Genomic DNA, 24,123 nt, shown 5'->3' on the forward strand with positions numbered 1-24,123 from the left:
TCTTACTGCATGGGTGATACTCTGATCACATGCATGGTGGCTCTTATGAATACTGATGACAAGGAACTTAAACCAGGCATAGGCAAACTCGGCCCTCCAGCTGTTTTGGGACTACAACTCCCATCATCCCCAGCTAACTGGTCCAGTGGTCAAGGATGATGGGAATTGTAGTCCCAATGCAGCTGGAGGGCCAAGTTTGGCCATGCCTGACTTAAACCAAAATCAAATGCACATTGATAGCATTTTTAAAGAAAAAGAAGCGGAAACAATTCACAAACGATCAAAAGATGTGATGATATTCATAGCATGAACCCCCCCCCCATATGCACATGAAGAGAGACATGTAGCCCAAATTATGGGTATTCTGGGAACAACAGGTTGAAAGGAATAAGGTGGCATTTGATAATCTTTAATGTTTATCTTATCTAACTCAACACTTTTTTAAGATTAATGAGCCATCTTAGCAGAAGGAACTGCTGCTGTTCTTCTCCACGGAGCAAACCAACACAAAGTAACAAAACGAAAAGAACATTTCAAATTTATTTATGTGCAATGTAAATGGGTAAAATGAGCATATGGGTATTACAGAATTCTCTCTATTTTTATCGGTGTGGGGCCAGATTGTTTGCTCCTCCCTAACAAAAAGTAAAATGTGCGAAAGATTTCTTGAAATAGCAGACTTTGTGAACTGGCCAGCTTCCTCCTCCTTCTCCATCCTACCGAAAGAGGAATCTGCCAGTACACACGTATGCTGGGCATTTAGCAGCCTCTCGCCCCCATTTGCAATACCTAATTTGCTCTGTCAGCATTTGCCTTATCCTGAAAGCTCCTGGGGAAAGCAGAGCAGCAAACAAGGCCCTGTAAATAGAAAGTTGTACTCAAGACCCCTCCAGGCATCCTTTTTATGGCACATTCATAATGATTTTGTGCTCATTATGCTCTCCGGGGCAGTCTCACGTGATCCTGGTTTCAATATTTTTGCAATTGCAAAAGTTAAAGGGGTAGTCACTAGGGCTGGCCGATATCTGATTTTCAGCATCACAATATATCACCAGCTAAGTATCACAATATCTATGGCGGCAGAGGGCCTTGCTGGGCCTCCCCACGGCACTGGAGGGTCTTAAAATGTAAGGTAATTAGTAGATTTAATAAAAATATTAAATAAACTTCCATATAATACATTTCATATATTTTCAACTAATTTAAGAGTAGTTTAAGTGATTTACTAGTCAAATTGCATCAGCTTCCCCACTCAAGAGGTCTAAATGGAATCTGTGCATGCACAAGCCCCACTGTGTTCAACTAAACTTACTTCTACTTTCCTGGGAGTAAGCCTCCTTGAATTCAGTAGGGCTTGCTTGTGAGTAGATATGCATTTGCTTGCACTGTGTCAGGGAACTGACATCTAAAGCGCCGGAGGCGCAAAGGCTCACTGAGGGTGAGAGAGCAGTAGCAGCGGAAGAGGGAACCAGTAGAGGGCGAGCAAGAACTCCAAGGGAAAGTGAGTCGGAGGGATGGCTCAGAGACGCTTCAAGCGAAACCAGTGGGGAGGTCTCAGGACCTCCTATAGGGACACCCACACCTCGACGGAAACTGTCACGCCGAGAGGCCAGACGACGTGTTTCCGTTAAGGAGCTTTTATGTTGGAAACGTTTCCGAAAGCAGCCACTTTCGGATTCTACTAGTGATTGACGCAGCCATGCTGGAGGGGCTCCGTCACAGGCAGAGGTTTGAAAGCCTGATCAAACTCTGAGGGACTTGCATTTTACGCACAAGCAGCTCATCGTCCCATCACAGCAATCCGAAAGTCTCCGAAAGCCAGCTTGTGCAGGGAGAAGCATCATGAGCAATCCAGCCGGAACCGGGGAAGCAGGAGCAGCTGGAGGAGGTCCAAGCCTGGAAGAAAGGTACAGGGCGTTGGAGATCCAGTTGGCGCTGCAAACGGCGAGGCTTGAGGAGAGGAGGGCTCAGGATGCAGAAAAGGGAAAGGAGAAAACCACCCCGCTCGCCAGAAAGGTGCCAGGATTGGTGCAGAAATTCGGGGGGGATCCCAGGAACTATCATGCCTTTAGAACAGAGATGCAATACGCTCTAAACTTGCAGTTTGATGACTTCCCCGATGAGGAATCGCGAGTGGCGTATGTGATTGGCCATCTCGAATCTGGGGCGAAAGATTGGGTTAGACCCCTGATGGCAGCGAATAATGAGATCTTAAAGGACACGAGGAAGTTTTTTCGTGCCATGGACCTGATGTTTTCCAGCGATATTGAGCAGGGGGTGGTGCGAAGGCAGTTAATGGCTTGCCAGCAAGGAAGCAGATCTGTCCGTGAGTACTGGACTGAATTTACCATGTTGATTCACAAATTGGGGTGGGACCTATCGGCGGAGCCCATCCAAATGCTTTTCGAAGAGGGGCTTTCTTCAACCGTCAAAGATGAGCTTTCCCGGGGCCCCAGGGCGGAGTCTATGGACCAGTTAACCAAATCTGCGCTGGCCATAGGAGCGCGCCAGGAGGCGAGGGCTATGGAAAAGCGGGAAGGGAAAGGAGACCGTTGGAGGGAGTTCCGCATTCCAGACATTCCAGAGCCACCTTTCCCGCCGGCAGAGCCGATGGAAGTTGGAACAGCGCGGGCGCGCGCAGTTTCAAATCCCAGTGAAGGGCGGAAAAAGGAGGGAAAGAGCGCCAAGAGATGTTATCTCTGCCAACAGCCAGGGCACTTTGCCAGAGTTTGCCCACAAAGAAAGGAATGGCAAGGGATGGCAGGAGCTGTTGGGGGAAAGGAAGAGGAAGGCAAGGAGCAAGTAAAAGCCAACGCCTGGCTGCCACCGTTGGGGCACAGCAGCCAGGCCAAAGAGCAATGAAAGTGCCCATGCCAGAACCCCCCAGACCCGCTTTAGTGATAGAGGTGTTACTAGAACTGCCAAACGGACACCCACTAAAGGTCAAGGCGCTTTTGGATTCAGGCAGCTCCTGTAATTTCATGAGTAAGGAGTTTGCAGCTGAGCACCAGATACAGACTACCCCTTTAAGTAACCCCTTGCAGGTGACTACGATTGACGGCAGAGAGCTGTTGGGGGGAGAAGTTAGCCAACAGACTGTCCCGATGATAATGAGAGTGGCAAGGCACACCGAACAGATAGCGTTTAATGTGGCCATCCTGGGAGGAGCGCCCATCATTTTGGGGATGAGCTGGCTGGCGCTACACGATCCGCTAGTGGGCTGGCATCAGAGGGTGGTCTCCTTTGGGTCAGCGCATTGCCTAGAACACTGCAAGGAGGGGAAGGTTTCGGGAGGAGACAGAGTCACCCTAGCGGGGATGGAAGTGATGGACAAAGGGAAGGTGCCCCCGCAATACGCAGATCTGAGCAACGTATTCAGCGAAAGGGAAGCAGACAAACTGCCACCGCATAGACCCTTTGACTGTCAAATCAACCTACTCCCAGGGGCCCAACTCCCAGTAGGCAAGCTGTACGCCATGTCAGACAGGGAGATGCAGGAGCTGAGGGAGTTCATTGACAAAAACTTGAAGCGAGGTTTCATCAGAGAGTCCCGAGCGGTGGGGGGCAGCCCAGTGTTTTTTGTGGACAAAAAGAACACAGACAAACCGAGACTGGTGTGTGACTTCAGGGCCCTCAATGCAGTGTCGGAGCCCCTGGCTTTCCCTATGCCCCGAATTGATGACATTTTGACCAGAGTAAGGAAGGGAAAGATTTTTACAAAACTGGACCTGCGGGGGGCGTACAATCTGATACGCATAAGGAAGGGAGATGAATGGAAGACCACCATGTTTACCCCGTTGGGAGCCTTTGAATACCTCGTTATGCCCTTCGGTCTACAAGGGGGCTCCGCGTGTTTTCAAGCTTTTATAAACCACGTTCTGGGACCTTTGCTCTACAAGAATTGTGTGGCCTTTTTAGACGACGTGTTGGTGTATTCGGAAAATGAGGAACAGCATGTGAGGGACGTTCGAGAAGTGTTGGGCAGGCTGCAAGCCAACCAGCTGTGGGTGAAACTGGAGAAGTGCCAGTTTCATACCAAGGAGGTGGAATTCCTGGGGTACCGCTTGTCAGACAAGGGATTGGCCATGGATCCAGGCAAGGTCCAAGCGGTACTGGAATGGAAGACACCGAAGACCAAGAAGGACGTGCAAAGATTCTTGGGATTTGGGAACTTTTATCGGAAGTTCATCAAGAACTTTGCCCACTTGACGGCGCCCATCACCGACTGTCTCAGCAGCAAGAAGAAATTTGTTTGGACGGCAGAGGCGGATCGAGCCTTTGAAGAACTGAAAAGGGCTTTCGCCTCGGAAGAACAACTTCTGCATGTGGATTTACGAAAACCCATGAGAGTGGAAACAGATGCATCCGACCGGGCGGTAGGGGCGGTCCTTCTTCAACCGGGGAGGAGTGCGTCGGAGTGGAGACCGTGTGCCTTCTTCTCGCGGAAGCTGAATAAGTCCGAGAGGAATTACACGGTGTATGACAGGGAACTACTTGCCATTCACGAAGCATTCCGGAGGTGGAGACATTTATTAATTGGGGCACAACACAAGGTGCAAGTGTGCACCGACCACAAAAATTTAGAGTATTGGAGAACAGCTCGAGTGCTCAACCAACGACAAGTGAGATGGGCACAGGAATTCTCCAAATTTAACTTTGAGATTTGTTATGTGCCAGGCCCAGAAAACGTCAGGGCGGACGCGCTCTCACGCAAACCAGAATATTGGGAAGGGGAGGGGGTGATCGAAGAGAGACATGTCATCCCGGAGGACCGCTGGGTGTGTGGGGCGGCGATGGTGGGGCAACGAGAACTGGTGGAGGAAACGGAAAATGATGAATATGCCCAGGATAAGCTCAGAGGTCTCAGGGGGGAGGGCGAGAGCCCCGGAGGTTTTGAGGAAAGAAATGGGGCATTGTATTACAAAGGGGCACTGTATATACCCGAAGGTGAATTGAGGGGGAGAGTACTCAAGCAGTTGCATGATAGCCCCACGGCGGGACATTTTGGGCAACACAAGACCATGTGGTTGGTTACCAGGGAATTTTGGTGGCCTAAGGTGAGGGAAGATGTAAGGGAGTATGTAAGAGGGTGTGACCAATGTCAGCGAGCCAAAGGGGAAAGAAGGGCGCCGGCAGGGTTATTAGAACCTTTACCCACACCAGAACGGCCTTGGGAAGCGATATCAATAGATTTTATGACGGATCTGCCAAGGTCCAAGGGGAAAACAGCCATCATGGTAGTAGTAGACCTGTTAACTAAGATGTGCCACTTTGTAGCATGCTCACATGCAGTCACAGCGGAAGAAACGGCGAAGTTGTTTGTGGAACATATCTTTAGGTTGCACGGGGCTCCCTCGAGGGTGATCTCAGATCGAGGCAAACAATTTACTTCCAGGTTCTGGAGGAAGCTCATGAGCTTGTTACACGTGGAAGTCAATTTTTCAACTGCCCGGCACCCTGAAACCAACGGGCAGGCGGAAAGGGCAAATGGCATTCTTCAACAATATCTTAGGTGTTATGTCAATGACAGAGAGAACGATTGGGTCGAAAAGTTGGCGTTGGCAGAATTTGCCTACAATAATGCGGAGAATGTGTCCACAGGGATGAGTCCCTTTTTGGCTAATTACGGGTGTCACCCCAGGGCATTTCCAGGGGAAGGAGGGGAGAGATGGAGCGTCCCAGCGGCTGAACATTTTGTAGAAGAGATGGAAGCCATCCATCAGCAGCTCCAGCTCAACTTAGAAAGGGCTAAGGCACAATATAAGAAGCAGGCAGACAAGAACAGAAGGGAAGGTGAAACCATAAGGGTGGGGGATCAAGTGTGGTTGTCAACCCAAGGGTTGCCGTTCAAAGGGGGTTGTAAGAAACTGAGGCCCAGAAGATTGGGACCCTTTGAGGTGATTCAGCAGGTCAACCCGGTAGCTTTCAAACTCCGATTACCCAATCACATGAAATTGCACCCAGTGTTCCACAGGTCGTTACTGTCACCATACAGGGGAGGAGGTGAAGGGGAGCACGTCAGGGGACCAGCCTTGGAAGAGAGGGAACGCCGCAACCATGTAGCGGAAATCCTCGATTCCAGGTGGAAGGGAAATCAGGTGGAGTATTTAGTGGCGTGGGAAGGGGAACCGGAGTCAGAAAACACCTGGGTAAGTGCGCAGGAAGTCAATGACGAGGTTTTAACAGAAACGTTCCATCAAAGGTTCCCGAGGAAACCTCAGCCGATAGCAAGGTTTAGGAGGGAGTATTTCGGCACCACCGATGAGGAAGAGGAAATGGAAGGGTTCGCGGAGTCGGAGTTGGAAGAGGGAGTGGACTCTGATGACGAAGAGTACCTAGAGAGTAGGAACAGCAACAAGTGGAAGGAAGTGTTCGCGACGTCGGAAGATGAGGGAGGTTCTTTCAAGGGTTTTACCTCCTCACCGCCAGTAGGAGAGGAGACGGGAGGGGGTGAAGGGGGCCCTGGAGGGGAGGTGGATGTCAGGGAACTGACATCTAAAGCGCCGGAGGCGCAAAGGCTCACTGAGGGTGAGAGAGCAGTAGCAGCGGAAGAGGGAACCAGTAGAGGGCGAGCAAGAACTCCAAGGGAAAGTGAGTCGGAGGGATGGCTCAGAGACGCTTCAAGCGAAACCAGTGGGGAGGTCTCAGGACCTCCTATAGGGACACCCACACCTCGACGGAAACTGTCACGCCGAGAGGCCAGACGACGTGTTTCCGTTAAGGAGCTTTTATGTTGGAAACGTTTCCGAAAGCAGCCACTTTCGGATTCTACTAGTGATTGACGCAGCCATGCTGGAGGGGCTCCGTCACAGGCAGAGGTTTGAAAGCCTGATCAAACTCTGAGGGACTTGCATTTTACGCACAAGCAGCTCATCGTCCCATCACACACTGCTTACTGAAAAACATCCTCCCCGTCATTCTTGCACAGTACCCAACCTCCCATTTCAGCCATAAGGCAGCCAGCTAAATCTTCTCTCCTCCATCTCCCCCCCCCCACAGAAGCCCCCCCCCAAGCCCTCATCCCACCAAACTCAAAGGGAAGGAGGGAGGGAGGGCAAGCAAGCAAAAAGGTAGTCAAATAGTTTTTAAATAAACCTTTCTGATACTGTATGGAGGAAAGCTATTTAGGGCGAACCAACAACATAAACACCACCAGAAAATTAAAACAAAAACTCTTCTCTCTCTTTTTTTCACCAGTGGGGTGAGGAAAGAAAGAAGAGCTTAGAAGAGCTTTCCAGTTCTTTGTTTACTTCTTTCTTCACTTTGGCTGGATCTTGATTGTCTAGCCATGGGGGGGGGGTCCCTCCTGGATTGTTAGGATCTGCATAATTAGATGATGATGAAGCTGAAAGAGTTTGCTGGTTGGTGTGTGAGGGCTTATCGTCATTTTTTATTGGTTAGGAGGGAGAAGGGAGAGAACAAGCAAAGCTGGAGACACCAGTGCCTGCAAATTATCTGCAAAGTACCTGTAAAGTATTCTGAGCTACCCCCAGGGAAGCTGTTCAGTCTCCACCTCCTTTTGCTCATGGTGTTATTTCAATACTGGTATTCAACGGTATGGCGATTTATTGCACCTCTCTAGTAGTCACACTGCTTCATTTTCAGTCTCATAACTTCCTGCTGAAACTGCACAACTTTTATACCACAAATGTTTAATTTTTGTCCTCTTTTGTTCTGCCATAGCCCCTCAGGACTGCAATAACATAGTAGCATTGGGGATTCATCATAGAAAAGTATACCAAAATAAATCTACCACCAACGCTCTATTCTTGTGTTAAGAAAATGTGGCAGTAAACATCTACACTGAAACACCTGTTGGAGGTGCCTGTAGACTTTTCAGTTAAAATGCTAGCCAATTAGAGTCTCCCAAATGGGTACGTTTCTGGCTTAAGTCTCTTCAATAAATAATCTCCCCTTTGATTTCAACAGCTGGTAAGATTTGTTGAGCTCATGATCTTGCCGATGACCCGGGAAACCACCATGGAGCAGAGCAAAAGAGCTGCCTCTTATTCAGTCATGGATCCCACACTGGTGCCAAGTGTGACGGCGTTTTGTGAATATTGTGGAGGCATATCTAACAGAATCTCGATTCAGATCACACAACACTCAGATGGTTTCCAGACTAAAGAGAAAGAAATTCTGTAATTAGTGAGTGAATTTACTTACTGCTAGAATCATGGTGCTGCATCAAAGTCAAAGTTATGGTTGCTGAACTTAATTAGCCTTCCCTCTTCTTCCATAAAACTCGGTCTGCCAGAGAGCAGCCAAGAATGTATGACAGATCCCAGACTCCTCTGGCTGTAATAATATTTTGACTATACATAGACATCTTTTCTGCAAACAAATAACTAAAGTGGGCTGCCACAACCAAAAAGCTTCAACAATTTCAAACACCTTTGCTTTTCCATATATTGCTTTAGGAGAGGAAAAATAAGAGAAGCTTGTCAATGCCTTTAAAGCAACTATTTCATATTTACAGAGGATGGAATGGAAGACTAACCAGGTGTTTCCATAACTGAGACTTAAAGTGCCTCTTGCTTCAATTGAGTTGTAATGTGAATAGAATCCACATCATCAGAGAATCATTCACGTTACAAATGCCTGCCTTCCACATTTACAGCAATCAGATATTAAAATAAATAGGACAAGAGAGGCTCAAAGGTGCTTTCATGTGTGAAAATGCTGTTAGACTTTCAAGGATTTGGCCTGACACAAGAAAGAAACGAGGCTGTGCAAATTAAGTCACAGCAGCATGCGTGTAGGAAATTATTTTACTAGAATTATTCCAACAGTTTCTGACCTAATCTGACATTTGGGCTACTGGTTACATTCATCAGGGGCATCAGCTAAGCATCATGCAACAAATTGCCCTATTCACCTGAAATGAGCTACCAATGAGATGGAGGGGGAGATTGTGTGCTGTTGACCTGATTAATCTGGCAAGTCCCACATTATGGGGTGTGTGTGTGGGTGTGTGTATGAGTGACTGATGCTCACACACAGGGCAATGTGTAGTCCAGGACATAGGGTGCAATCCTAACCCTGGCCAGCAGTGATGGGAATTGATGGACACCACACACACAGCCTTGCCACATGCTGGCCATGGTGGAAGGTGGAGGCAGGATAGAAATGATCCAACACCACCACCAGCTCCCAAACTGGTGCAGCAGAGGCCCAGATCAGACCCAGTGCTGTCACCTGCCCTCTTTGGATGGCATCCTCTGACTACTGCTGGTGGGGACGACACCAATGGTAGCTTCCACCCACCTGCCCTTTTGGTGGGTACATGGTGTGCTCCTCATCAATGGGCTTCCCTGATGGTGGAGCTACCAAGATGGCAGAGTCTGGTGGAGACTGGCAGTGCTGGGTGGAGGACATCTTCTGTGGACTGGAGGTTTGGATTGCTCTGCCCATTACTAAAGTTCCATAGGTGGCACACACTCTGAGAAAGGGATGGAAAAGGTCCCCCTTTGACTCATTTTCTGTGGATGTGCCAGTCTGGTGGTGGTGGGAAATAGCGTGGCCACCTGCTCTTGAAATGGAAATTTAAGCTCTCACATTCTGCTGACAGCATGGGAGCTGCTTCTTGCCATATTCTTGGAATAACCTGGACTGGCCCAAGAGATGTTGCTGCCTGGGGCAAAGGACATTTGGCGCCCCCTCCTATTCCATGCACAAAAGCTGACTGGACCAGCAGTTGACTCTTACTTCAGCACCAGACAGCACCCTTCGTTGAATCTGAGGGCAGTTGGCGTCTTGAGAGGTGAAGAGTAGGTCATGTGGTACACACAGCCTGGTCTGCCAACACCCATTTTCTCATGGACTGAATCTGCTGTGGGGAAGAGGCAAACCTCTCACATCGTCTGGGGCTTTCCGTGTCACCCCAGCACTGGAGGCCCCCTACACTGCAGGCATCTTACAAGAACAGTCTCTGAAGGGGGATCTCAAAAACCTTTTGTGCCATGGCAAGGAAGCCGGCAGCTCAAAGGAAAATAAAATCCCATTACTGTAAAACCCCCATTACAGTACTCATGGAGATTTAGCATGCTTTTACAATTCCAGCAATGATTTCGAGGAAATCTGTATGTTCTTTTAATCCGAGTATGGAAAGAACTGCTGCGGTGCCAATGCCCTGAAAATTGTAGTCAGTGATGAATGAGCTGTTTTTAATATTTGCACAGAGAAGGTTTTATTGCTGTTGAGACTAACCAGAGCAGATCCATAATCAGAGACTATGTAAAGTAGTAAGACTGAAAAAACTAAAAGCACTGACCTTTGAAATGGTTGAGCATGGAGAATGATTTGTTTATACAATAAGTTGGTCATGGGTTTGTGATCCATGGTCCAGATTCCCCAGAATATTTTGCAATCAGTGCCTGCCACTTGTTCAGTATGAATTCAGTTCTTCCCCAAATCAGACTACAGTGGCACCTCTAGTTACAAACTTAATTAGTTCCGGAGGTCCGTTCTTAACCTGAAACTGTTCTTAATGAGAGGTATGCTTTCGCTAATGGGGCCTCTTGCTGCCACTGCGCTACAGGCACACGATTTCTGGTCTCATCCTGGGGCAAAGTTCTCAACTCGAGGTAACGCTTCCAGGTTAGTGGAGTTTGTAACCTGAAGCATTTGTAACCTGAGGCGTTTGTAACTTGAGGTACCACTGTATAAGCTGACTGTATAATACAGAAGTACTGATTTTTCAACTTAGAAGTAGCATCTCCTCTTTGTTGCCCAACACACTATACCAGACTTTAGCTTAGCAAGACTGCATGGGCATATGAGCCTCTGGAGAGGAGCTCACGGCTGCTTCCCTCTTCCCTGGTCCTTTGGTTCAGGAGCAATGCAGATAATGCCATTATTGTCCTTAACTAGGGTCAAAATCCAGCCCAGCACTTTGCAGTCGTGTTGGTTTCAATGAGAAAATGAACCATGTATTTAAATATCTGTCACTGAAATAATTATAAGTAAAAAGTGCTTAACCATGGCTCGATCATGCCTTGTGACATGTTCAAGGAAAAAAGAAAACTCTTGCTTCTGTGAGACATTTTTACTCTACTAAAGTCAACGAGAACCTGAGCAATGGCATCAATGGGGTGAACAGAAACTGTGCCTGATTTCTAAATTTTTTTTTAAGGTTACTGAAACTTGCCATGTCTAACAGCACAATTTAAACAGTGTCTTCTCAGAAGGGAGTCCTAATGAATTCAGTGGGGCTTAGTTCCTGGTAAGTGGGGTTAGGACTGCAGCGCTACTAGGAGGGGAGAACAAGAGGGTCACATGAAGGCAATGTCAATGTCAACTGCCAGAGATTTTTAGAGAGGAAAGGGAAGAGCTGGGAAAGCAAACATGGGGCAAGCCAGGTTTGGGGGTGGGGTGTTGTCCCATCACAGTTGTGATTACAACTGTTTCAACTGTGTGGGATACACTCACCTGATCCTAACATAGGATCCCCGTTTAATGCTTCAGAAGGCAAATAAGAACAAAAACAGAAAAATGATGGTTAACAATGTAACAGCATGCATTTCTACTTATACAAATGTTCTCTTAAAGACTAATAAGAAAATATCCCCCTGCTGCGGCCGCCCTGCACTTTCAACTACTATGATGGGAATAATTGAGAGCCTATTTTGCCTTGACTTGGTATGGAGCGGGGGAGGGGCTTTTGTGTCTAAGGACTGCAGTCCCTCGTGGGCAACCTTTTGGAGCCTGGGGCAGCGATGAGCAAGGCCAGAGCAAAACCTGGGCTGGTCAAGGGCAAAAGTCACCTCTCTGCCCTGTATTAAGGGGCCAAAAACAAACCCCTGTGTTCCAATACAGAATAATCTGCTCCAATACAGCCGCAACACGTGGCTAATAAATTTCGTAAATGTATTATTGTTCGTGGTTAGAATGTCATCCAAAATTTACAAGTCATCAACACACACACACACACACACACACACACACATAGTGTGTGTGTGTGTGTGTGTGTGTGTGTGTGTGTGTATCAGTCCATAACCAAGAAGTAGTCTGCGTAATGAATTGCTGGGAGGGAACACCACATCGCAGGCAGGATGTCCGGATTGAATCAACTGTTTTGAAGGTGAATCTTCGTCAGCTGATGATGAAATTAAATATATTACATACAATGAATGACAACAATAATTATTTGGTATGTATTCCTCATTTATTATTTATTCATTATTTACACGCAGGTTGCTCAGTATTATTTTTGTTGTCATTCCTTGTATGTAACATATTTAATTTCATCATCAGCTGACGAAGATTCACCTTCGAAACAGTTGTTTCAGTCTAGACATACTGTTCTGTTTGTTTGCTGGTTGCTGTTGAAGTCTTCACGTTGGAACACCCACCACCACAATACTTTTGGACATCATCCATTGAAGGGCAATGAATACATTTTCTACATTTATTAGCCGGGTGTTGGGCAGAGAGCCCAAGCACACACCCTGCTTTGGTGCTTCTGCCTGGCAGGAATGTATCCTTGAACCGGGGTAATAATGGTCCTTGCTTGCTTGGATGGTGAGATATGTGTGCGTGGAAACCTCTGGCTTCTGTGTATCTGGAATACAGCCTTACTATCCGAAAGGTGAGAGTCATATTTATTGCCCCGTCCACTTTGGTCTCTGGCCTTGCCCACCATGGGCACAAGGCAAGTGGAAGGTTCGCCATAAGCAAATGCAGCCCTTGGATTGAAAAGGGGTCCCTACTCCTGCCCTGCCCAGGCCGTATCTGAATAGAAACCATTTCAAAAGAAATAACCAGTGCTTTTTTGATGGAGTGATGCAGGGGTATGCATACCCCTAAACATTTTGTGAATCTAAGTCTGGCCTCATTGAGTGGCAGGATTTCAATATGAGTAGGAAAATGAGAGTACCCCTAAACATTTTTTAAAGAAAAAAAGCCCTGGCAATAAGAAACATTTGCCTCGAGTGAAACTTAAACAAAGAAGAAAGCGCTATCTCTCTCTGGGAGTCACCTTCAGTATTCAAGATGTGGACAGACTGCAGCATTCGGAACACATGCTTAATTTTTAAACCTTCCAGCATTGACACAAAATAGCTAAGTTGCAGCGGAAAACTAAAACTATGGTTTGCTCCGGTTCAAATCAAGACAGCAGGCGTTTCTTCCCCACCACAAGCGGGTGAGTGTAGGGAGGGGCTTGCACATTACCAAGGCTGCTGAGCATCTTTGTGCAGTTCCCTGAAGAAACTCAGCCAGTGAGGGCTAGAGGGAGCAGAGTCAGGGCTCCCGCCCCTAGGACAGACGGGCAGCTTTTCAATTTTTCAGGAAAATCACATTTTCTCTGCTGGCCTCTGGTGGTTCCAGGCACTGAGAATCAAACTATTAGTCACACTTAGGCCCCAGTGAAATCGATGTGAAGAGTTAGTTATGTCTAATTAACTCCCATTGATTTCAACTGGGATGAATGCAAGCCAATGCATTTTGTGTTCTCAAAGTAATAAAATAAGTTTAGGTCTAGTACAAAACAAAATGTTGCATAGATTTATTCATTTGCTTTAAAATTCATATGCCAGTTTTTGACCTTCAAGGACATCCAAAAGTGTTGTAAAATCAAATTAAAACAACAACAACAAACAGCATAAAGTGATGGAACATAAAGGAGACTGCATTCTCAATCGGACTGCACCAATGCCTAATAGCTCTTATTACTGAAATGCTTCTTCATATTTTTGCAAAATCAGCTTCCTTACAACTGACACTCATAGGTTATAGTCCTGTCGCTTGGAACAAAAGGAAACTAGTTTGCTGCAACCTATTCATCACAGTTCTTCAGGTATTTGAAGACCATATTCATGTATCCCCTCACCTCTAATCCAGATTGCATCTCACTTATTTTGCCCCATATGACTAAAAAGACCAAGCTGGTCTCTCACTGCACACCCCCCGCTGAAGTTCTGTTTCTTGGCACTATGTGGTGACTTGATGACACACTGTTGGCTAATTCACACGTTACAGAGAGGAAGAACTTTAAAAAGTAGCCTGATGGAGTGGAACTCATCCATTTCACCAAACAAAATATCCCAAAGACCCAGCAGCTGCTCCTAGGGTTGAGGGCCCATTACTCAGTGGCAGAGCGCAGGATGGGCTCAACACTTTGTCATTAAAGGGATTTCCAGAAGCAGAGCTTAGAAAGAACTTTGCCTGAGGCCACAAAGAGATACTGGCAGTCAAAACAGGTTGTACTGGACTAGAAGAGCCAATGGCGTGGCTCAGTATACGGCCACTTCATGTGTCCATATATGCACATGCCCTGCTTTCTGTGGAAGTTATCGTGAGAAGCTCAGTCCTCAGACAGAAAGAGAAGTCAATTAAACCATAAACAAGTACATCGTGCAACACTTCAGAACTTCATGTGAAGCACACAGCCACATCTTGTGGAAACTGTAATGACACATAATGAGGAAAACAGAGGCAGATTTCAGATGTGTGGACTGAAAAGTTCTTACACAGGTTGGGTCACACTTCATTAATCTAACATTTTTCAGTTCAACAGCAAGATTCAAATTGCCTTCTTTGTTTTCCAGATAGGTAGCTCTAGTCCCTAGATATAGTGAATTGAATTTATTATGGTCCCAGACCAGACTCACATGTCCCTAGATATAGATTCTGCAAAGTTAGGGCATTTTGGACCTGGAGTTTCCATTTAGGCCACTGTAAGAACAAGAGCTATTGATCTATTTCAGATTGGCTCTGGTTTAGAGCAAACACAACAGAGCATCTCAGAACAAAGGGTCCTATTTAGATTCTCCTCTAATCAAAATGAAAATGAAAATAAGCTTATTGAAATTGCGTGAAATTAGAATGGGGTAATTTCCCCCAGGCATGAACTGGAACAGCTTGGAAAACATGCCAAGCTCCTCTCCCCCCAAAGCAGAAATAATGCAATGTATTTTATGATCTGTTCCAACATCTAACGTCACCCATCACTCTTTTGCTTACCCAGGCCAGAACCATCCAATCCCATTCTCCCTATAAACTCAACTGACTGGGCCATGCCAGTGTAGCAGGAGTGGGAGCAGGGACTTCAGCTTGGAGCAAGCAGGCAGGTTCCTGGAGTGAAGATTGCAGCTGTAGCACTTGGCCATTCTGCTGTCATGCTACTACTGTCATGCTACTGCTGTCATGCTACGCAAAGTTATAGTTACATGTTGTGGTTTGTCTCTCCCAAACACACAACAAGCAGTAAAGCAGGAACAAAGCTGGTTACAGCTCATCATTTGTCTGGCATTGTCTGAGGTGACTTTGAAGAAGCAAAGAAAACAAACTACACTTAAACCATAGTTAGGGACCGTCTGGATTCACGTGTAACAAGATTCAACCATTATCAAGATCAGTAAGCCAACAACAAACCATGGCTTGTTTTTCCCAACAAACTATACTTAATAAACCATAATTGCAGTACTAGGATGGGTTCACATGTAACACTAAACTGTGGTTTATTAATTAAGGTTTATACAAATCATGGTTTAATGTTATGTGTCCATCAGAACCAGTGTATTGTGGCCAATAAGCCCCTTAGGTTCTTCATTATTTCTGTGGTCAATCATAGAATCACAAAATTGCAGAGTTGGAAGGGACCACAAGTGTCATCTAGTCCAACCCTCTGCCATGCAGGAATCTTTAGCCTATCGTGGGGCTCAAAGCCACAAGCCAGAGATTAAGATTCCCATGCTCTACCCCCTGAGGTTTCCCAGCTACACTATCAAGTATCCACTCCCTTACTGTAAGCTTCATGTACAGGTTTCCCATTTTTATTTTGAATAAATATTGGAAAAGCTCCCTCTTTCTCTGTCTTTCATTATTCTCTTGCACCTCCTTCTCCAGAAGCCCATGCATTTCCCTCAATAGTCCATGCAAAGGCTGCACAGAATGACCTTAATTTGCAGTAGCATCTCCCACACCACCATTTCCTGTGAATTCTTTCCTTGTGCTCCAAGTTCAAACTCTGGAGAATTCTTTTGATATCAAGTGGCTCATTTCAGCATATCTCATGGGTGACTGAAGCCACTTGTAAATCCAACAAAAACGTTGTCTATGCAGCCTACGCTTGGAGCAGGCTGCCTCTGTTGTCTCCATGACTCTTATTCCTTTCATTGTTTCGAACACTATAGCAATTCACAGTTCAGATCAACATACTTTTCTGGAAATAACCATATGCCAGGCAGAATTATTCACACATGCAGCATATGTACTAAGGATTGCTCTGTCTTAGACAAGGGAAGTAATAGTGCCACTGTATTCTGCTCTGGTCAGACCTCACCTGGAGTACTATGTCCAGTTCTGGGCACCACAGTTCAAGAAGGACACTGACAAGCTGGAACGTGTCCAGAGGAGGGCAACCAAAATGGTCAAAGGCCTGGAAACGATGCCTTATGAGGAACGGCTAAGGGAGCTGGGCATGTTTAGCCTGGAGAAGAGGAGGTTAAGGGGTGATATGATAGCCATGTTCAAATATATAAAAGGATGTCACATAGAGGAGGGAGAAAGGTTGTTTTCTGCAGCTCCAGAGAAGCGGACACGGAGCAGTGGATCCAAACTAGAAGAAAGAAGATTCCACCTAAACATGAGGAAGAACTTCCTGACAGTAAGAGCTGTTCGACAGTGGAATTTGCTGCCAAGGAGTGTGGTGGAGTCTCCTTCTTTGGAGGTCTTTAAGCAGAGGCTTGACAACCATATGTCAGGAGTGCTCTGGTGGTGTTTCCTGCTTGGCAGGCGGTTAGACTCGATGGCCCTTGTGGTCTCTTCCAACTCTATGATTCTATGATTCTATACCTATCCATACCAGATACACAGCTTTCACACTGGGAGCAGAAATAATGCATATCTGCATTTTCTTGTACCCTGTAACTTATACTCTATAGCATATTTTTATTAGAATAATTGTTGTCATGCTGCACTTTGCAGAAAACTACAGGTATATGTAAAGAAATGGGGGGGGGGGGGGGAGAGAGAAAGTGAGCTATACTTCACCACTGGGGTCCCCGTACTCCCTTGTCTAATTTCTGCAGAGAACAAACTTTGCAAGTTTCCCTCTCCACTTTGATAATGAGTAGGATGAGGAATAATGAACTTAGGCTCATTAGCAGGCAAGGAATGAGAACTCTGCCAAACTGTGATGGAATGGGTTGTCTTCATTACGAGATGGTGGGGGTGGGGAAACAGAAAAGAAAAAGCCTGGAAGCAGATTTCTGCATAGCCATCCTGGAAAGCAGCCCCTCATGTAATTACAATCCTCATTCCTTCCAACACTTGAAAACCACAAGGCCACTTAAAATATTACTTATTGCCATGGGCTGGTGTATTTAGTAGCTCTTGCTCATGCACTTCTCATTAAAACAGTGCAATCATACAACTTTTAATTGGGGAAGTCACAAATGTAACCAGACCTCTTTTATAGGAATGACCCATGGCCTCTCTCTAGTGTGGAACATCACCTTTCAACTTGTATGACTATGACGTGCTTTTGAAGCTGGAAATCTCTACTCACCAAGTAGAAATGCAGGGTTTAGCAACCGAAAATATACAAAAACTGGTTCTTCCTTGCTACTCACTACAAAAACCACTAATTCCGGTACAACCAGCAAAAGAGGGAACCTCAGACCAAGTGCACAAAGTTTCATAGAAAAATGCATCACATGTGATGCACATCACATCACATTAACACATACACATCTCAGACAAAACATATGACAGTGGGGAAACTATCAACATTATTTCAAGCTAGATAATCATTTAAAAGGTATGAAATGACAGTCATACTATAGGAAGAAGCTCCAGCTACTAAAGACTTTATACTATTTAGGAATATAAGGATAGGATTTCCCGAGAGTAGTTCTCTGAGCCTTTAACACGTCCAAGTCAATTAGACAGAATACCCCACTTATCTTGGATTTTGCAAAGCACTGAAAGAACTATTTTTTTCTTGCAGGCTGAGCCCAGAAGTGGCAGAACTGGGTTGCCATTATAACCCTTTGCAGGGCTATTTTTCAGAGGGAACTTACAGGAACTTAGTTCCAGCCCCTCTCAGGTGGGCACCATTGCCATTCTGATAGAACGAGGGAGGTGTTCATGGTGAGTTCCAGCACCTCCTTTTCTAGAAATATATCACTGACCCTTTGATAGAGACACAGAATATTTGGCGAATCTTTACCATAGTTGGAATGCAACTCATATGTTAAGATGGCAGTTCATATATTAAAAGTTACTGGGTTTGATAAGCTCACGCAGCAGAGCTCTACCTTGTTGTGGAAACATTGCTGGCCAGACCAAGGTTTCAGGATGACAGCCATATCTCCCTTTTATCACAAAAAAGGAATACTGCCAGCAAGGGTCTCACATGACCCAGCCAGGTTCCTCCATGTTCTTTCACCATGGGATGGCTCAAGTCACAGCCCCGGTGCATCCACGGCCCATAAGGTGAGGTGCAACCTTGAACTCAGTCTCCTGCCATGTGTATGAAAAGGGACCTATGCATGCAAAATAAATGATGGGTATTCCATGACTGCATGTGGCTGTTTCCACAGCAAACAGATAACAGGGAATGGAATAGGAAGCTTTGCCCTCCAGTTTTTACAGATTCTTCATGTATCCGTGTGGACACTTACAGCTCACAAGCCAGCACAGAATGGGGAATCATGCAATAATCGTATTTCTCTTCTGAAATGGTACAGTCACCTCCATCCCAGGACTCTACTGCCTGTTCCTGATGCGTCCACAGATCTGGCTTAGTTCGGGTGATGGTGGTGGGCCTATATTCTCTATATTGTACAGGCATCGAAAGTATTAACAAAATCACCCTGCTCTACTTGTCATGAATGATACAGTTTCCTTGATAGCTGCCAACTGAAAACATCACAGTACAAAAAGAGGGTTAAAAAAATAGGCACCATAGCCTTCAAAACTTACCAGGCAGTTGAAATGGGGAAAGACATCAGTGGCGGATTTAAAGCTTCTGCTTTTAATGCATGTGCCGCCTGCAGTGTTTGAGGCGTAGGCTGAGTCTGAGCCTGAACTTGTCTTGGGTCCTGAGCAGGTTTAATCCACCGGCTTGCTTCCGGTTTCATCCATTTCCCTTCGATTCCCCATCTTGCCAGGTACAGTTTGCAAATATCGTAGTTCATTGAGGAGTAATACAAAAGGTCCAGTACCAGCAAAACCACCACAAAAAACCCATAGATCCAGACACCTAACAATGCACTGTAATTACTGCAAAAAGAGACAAAGCAAAGGTTAATAATGAGCCACAACTATTTGCCACTCCAGTCAGCCACTTAATATTTTAAAATGCATACAAGTATTTTCTGTCTGCCAGAATGTATGGTTATACAGTGGTGCCTCGCAAGACGAAATTAATCCGTTCCGTGAGGCTCTTCGTATAGCGGTTTCTTCGTCTTGCGAAGCAAGCCCATTGACAGCTTAGCGGATTAGCGCTACAGCTGTCAAGCGGCTTCCAGCGATCAGCTGTTAAGCGGCTTATCAGCGGAACAGCTGATAAGCGGCTTAGCGGCTTAAGAAAAGGGCGAAAAAAGCGAAAAAAACCCGTGGGGGGATGCAAGATTTTTTTCGTCTTGCGAAGCAACCCCATAGGGGAATTCGTTTTGCGAAGTGCCTCCAAAACGGAAAACCCTTTCGTCTAGCGGGTTTTTCGTCTTGCGAGGCGTTTGTCTTGCGGGGCACCACTGTACCTCTCTTTCCCTTTAAAAAGCTCAAAGCTGCTTACACAGGGACTCCCAATGTTCACACAGTGCTACCTATTTTCTTTACATAGTCTAAATACAGTGGTACCTTGGTTTACAACCATAATCCGTTCCAGAGGTCCGTTTGTAAACCAAAACAGATTGTAACCCAAGGCGCACTTTCGCCAAGGGGCTTCCCAAAAGAAATTGTTCGTAATCTAAAAAAAAAAAAGGGGGGGGGGTTGTAATCCTAAAAAAGTTTGCAAACCAGGACACGCACTTCCGGGTTTGACATGTTTGTAATCCAAAACATATGCAAACCAGGCTGTTTGCAAACCAAGGTATCACTGTACCAGATTGTGGCTCAAAATCCAACACATGGTTGCTTCTAAAAGTCAAATTATAAACTCAACAGGTTTTTGCTGAACTGTAACCAACTTCAGTCTGCAGGTTGGGAAGTTGTGTGTTGAAATGCTGCCCCCCCCCCACTTAAAAACAGCCATTTCCATTGAAGACTACAGAAAACAAGGGTGGCAGGGAAAACTTTTTCCTTGACACCTAATTTGCACCTAATTCCTTGACACCTAATTTGTTTTTTTAAATTTTGGTTGTTTTTATTATTTTTGAGACATTTAAGCATGCAACTGCTCAGTTCTGTAAGAACTGCAACACATGATTCTGCAGCTTGTGTGGTTCAGTTCTAAGAATAACACAGATAGCACTGAATTACTCCTTCTGGTCTTGCTTTCAGGTTGCAGAGGCCTCCATAAGCATTAATTTAAGGGATAGCTTCCAAAACCCAATATTGAAAGTGTCCCTCAGTGGGTGTTAATGAAAAGGATATAAAGTGTGTTGTGTGTCTGGTTGGGGCTGGAGCCAGTATACTTTTCTGGAAACTAAGTATTTTTATTCCATAGTTCTGCTTTGGTCAAATACCTCCACCGAACTCATTGCATTATGCCATTCTGCTCCCAGCCTGGTTCGTTTCTATGATGCCCAAGATCCTTTGCTGTTCAGGATGTCACACAAATTACATTTGGGTGCCACAAATTACCATTGGAATTAAACGACAGGGAGAGGAAAGCATTTTATATGTAAATTTTATTACTCCAGTAAGTAGGAAAATTAAAGGACAAGAAAAACCTCTTTGAGCAAATTTTCTACTTGAACCAGACCTTTAAATGATTTCATCTCTTTCAAATACAATGGTTCAATTCTCACCTAGCGAGCTGCACAGCACTGGTCCTGTTTCAGAACAGAATGAGGCCATGTCAACATAAAGTAGGTTTTAGCCTGAAGTGGTTTATTATACATGCTTTACACTGCAAAGAATACATTTCAGCTGATATTTGCTTGTCAAAATCTACTCTTTGATTATATAGAAAAGAGAAAGGAATTGGAGAAACCCCCAGGGTCTGTTGGGCCATAAACTGATGGTTAAGCAGGGCATGTCCAGCTTCACAGCTGATGAGTCAGGAGACAGAAGTACCAGTTAATGCTCTGGGAGCTGGTGTGGGACATGAGCGTTACAGCATTTTAAGCTGCCTGCTGGAGAAATACTTAGCTGGATTAGAACAAGGAAGAGGTTAAGACAAAGATTAGGGGGGGAAAATGTCTTTGACAAGTTGTGGAAATAAATATTTATCACCATGGTAACTTTATCACTTCTTGTAATAGAAAACTTCCATAAGATGTTACAGAGCTGGCATCAAATCCCACAACATTCAGCAAAGATACACCCAGATGTTAATGGAACATGCTGAAAACGTGGGGAGAAAGTCGCAAATTATGTTTTGGTGGAGGTGTGAAAAGATTATGAGGTCTTCAATAGTTATTGCAGATATACAAGAAATAATTGGATACTACATTCAAATGAACTCTAGTTCATATCTTAAAGAAGATGTGAAACCAAAATATCCAAATTTAGTTGGAGTTTTGTTAACTGCTACCAAAATATTGATAGAACCTAAATGGTATGCTTCTGTAAGTCCAACAGAATAGGTATGGTTTAATCAAATTTGGGTTTTTGGCACCATGACAAAATTGATGGTGGGGCAGATGAACAAAAAAATGAAAAAACCTGGAAATTTATGGTTCATTCTTATTAAGCACATGAAAATAGAACATTAATTAGAACTATTTAAGGCTTTTTCACTGCTGTCTTAACCGACTAATTAATTTGCACCATAGAACTTTTAAATATATGATATAGGTTTCTAGCACTGTATTTTATATTTGCACTGCATTACATTAAGCCTGTTAGTCTTTGAAATCCCACCAGATATGTTTGCTCCACACACACACCCTTTTTTTGAGAGCCAGTGTGGTGTAGTGCAGCTGCTGGGCGTCCATGGGCCAGTCACACTTCTCTGAAGTCTCTCAGCCCCACTAACCTCACAGAGTGTTTGTTGGGGGGGAGGAAAAGAAAGGAGAACGTTAGCCGCTTTGAGACTCCTGAAGGGGAGTGAAAGGCGGGGTATCAAATCCAAACTACTACTCCTCCTCTTCTTCTTCTTCTTCTTCTTGCTTTTTTCTTGTTCAAAATTTTATAATTTATAACAAAATTATTCTATGGCTGACAAATCACACATATGCACTAAATTTACAGTTTATATCCACTAAAATAGTAGCTTTATTACGGCACAAACATAGCTACCCCTCTAAAAAAGTTGGGCCAGTAGTTCACAGACACTGTGCTAAATGCAACCACCAAAATAATGTTGCTTTTCACTGGGAACAGTTACATGCTGACACTGCTAAAAAGAGCAAAAGAAATTTTAAAAAAGCTATTAGTGATGGAAGAAAAATGACTGAACTGATAGCGATGCTGATGAAATCACTCTTTTTTGGACTCATGAGCCATTGTTATTCAGGAAAAAACAGGAAAAAACACAGTGCTATCAAGGGCAAGCCACTCACGAAATTTCTGCACAGGGAACCAATGTGGATCCCAAGTGTTTAGGATGAAGGACAGGCAGGACCCCTCTCAGACAAGAGGTTTTATTCCTTCCATACCTTGCTAAAAGTCATGGCACTTGACAGCCTAACAAGAATTCAATGGCACAAATATTAGCACCTCTTTAGATCAGCATCATCTGTTTACCCATATACATACTTTTTAAGGCACTCATTTTTGTTCATTAAAAATCATTTAGTGAAAAATGAATAGTGTTTTAAAATGGCAGCTTATTAAATTGGCCGTATGTGGGATCTCCATCTGTTCCTTTAAAATAACATCTGCTTCCAACAAGTTAAAAATGAAAAGCCAGACATAACCGTGCCCCCCCCCCCGCAAAATGTTTTGTTTAAATCCTAAGGCAAAGTGGATATACTTGTTCCTTATTCCATTAAGCACTGTCTTTTAGTACGATCTGGCAGGTCAAGTAATGGAGTGATCATCAGACACCACTTTATTGTACTATCACAACACTAAAGTGAAATTCTTCTGAGCACTGGGGCCTGTAAAGGCTGCCCAGGGTGAAAAGGGGTTTGGAGAGTTAGGAAATGGGTCTCTGTGGACTTATTGGGCCCCCTGCGCTAAAGCCACTTAGTTTTCATCTTCCATATTTCCCACTGATTTCTGACTGCAATAAAAAGGCTTCCATCCTTGACCTTATCCTGAAGTTCCCAGTGGCTGTGGAGGGACTTGACCTCTGCCTCAACTGCTTCACAAAATGCACAGATAGGGGAAATATACTCCCTCTCAGTGCTGTTGGAGTACACCTCAGTCCCAGTAATACTGAAGATGCTGATTATTAAAACAAGAAAATAAAAAGTGATGTCTTGTTTCCAATGAGGGAGTAACACAGGGCTCAGGCAGCTTAATATTTTAAATGGCACAGCTGAACGAGAGAGAGAAAGTCACAACATGCCGAAGTGCAAAGCTCGCAAGGAATTCAGATGAATAATTCATCAAAGTTTTATAGCATTAATTCATAAAAGATCTTTAAAGCAAAATAAAATGTTAAAAAAAGGCAGGAAGTGGAATGAATTCAATTTGCTGCTAAGGTGCTTTGATGGTCACTACTCACATTAGATTCTAAGAATGTGCATGTAGTAATGAATTTATCACCGCATGAAACTTATGAACTAGGGAAAGGCTTCTTCTCATATTTAAAAGGTAGGAAAGATCTAGTGCAATACAATCAAAGCAGGATGTCAGCCATGATGTTGCAAATCAGCTAAGGGAATTCACCTGCAATAACTTCTCTGGCTAGATTCATATGACCAAACCACCAGGGTGTGACCATGTCAAAGTTAAAGTGCCTTTAAGCCACACTTAAAAGAGAATTAAGCATTTGTGTCTCTGATCGGGAGGCCCTGCAGCACCCAATAAATGGCAGGAGGCTTTATACTAGCAGTTAATTGCTCCCTGTTGCATGTTGAGTCCCACATTGCCACCCCACACCAAAAAAGTCACACA

At 44.8% G+C, this 24,123-nt stretch overlaps 1 protein-coding gene across 8 annotated transcripts in view; it reads right to left on the reverse strand.

Moving 5' to 3' along the window:
• SHISAL1 (shisa like 1) overlaps positions 1–24,123 on the reverse strand; it is an 81,962-nt gene that overhangs the window by 11,725 nt on the left and 46,114 nt on the right. For 4 of the 8 annotated variants that reach the window (XM_081911903.1, XM_081911902.1, XM_081911904.1 and 1 more), the window contains 2 exons: positions 18,931–19,230; positions 7,260–8,122 (listed from right to left, as the gene is read on the reverse strand). In XM_081911903.1, coding sequence (XP_081768029.1) covers positions 8,107–8,122; positions 18,931–19,230 — 316 coding nt within the window. In that variant the 3' untranslated portion in view covers positions 7,260–8,106. Of the gene's footprint in view, positions 1–7,257; positions 8,123–18,930; positions 19,231–24,123 lie in introns of those variants that run through there. The other 4 variants (XM_081911906.1, XM_081911907.1, XM_081911908.1 and 1 more) reach the window with 2 other exon arrangements.

Source organism: Podarcis melisellensis, assembly GCF_964234715.1.
Source record: "Podarcis melisellensis genome assembly, chromosome: 5".
In the NCBI taxonomy this organism is placed as follows: domain Eukaryota; kingdom Metazoa; phylum Chordata; class Lepidosauria; order Squamata; family Lacertidae; genus Podarcis; species Podarcis melisellensis.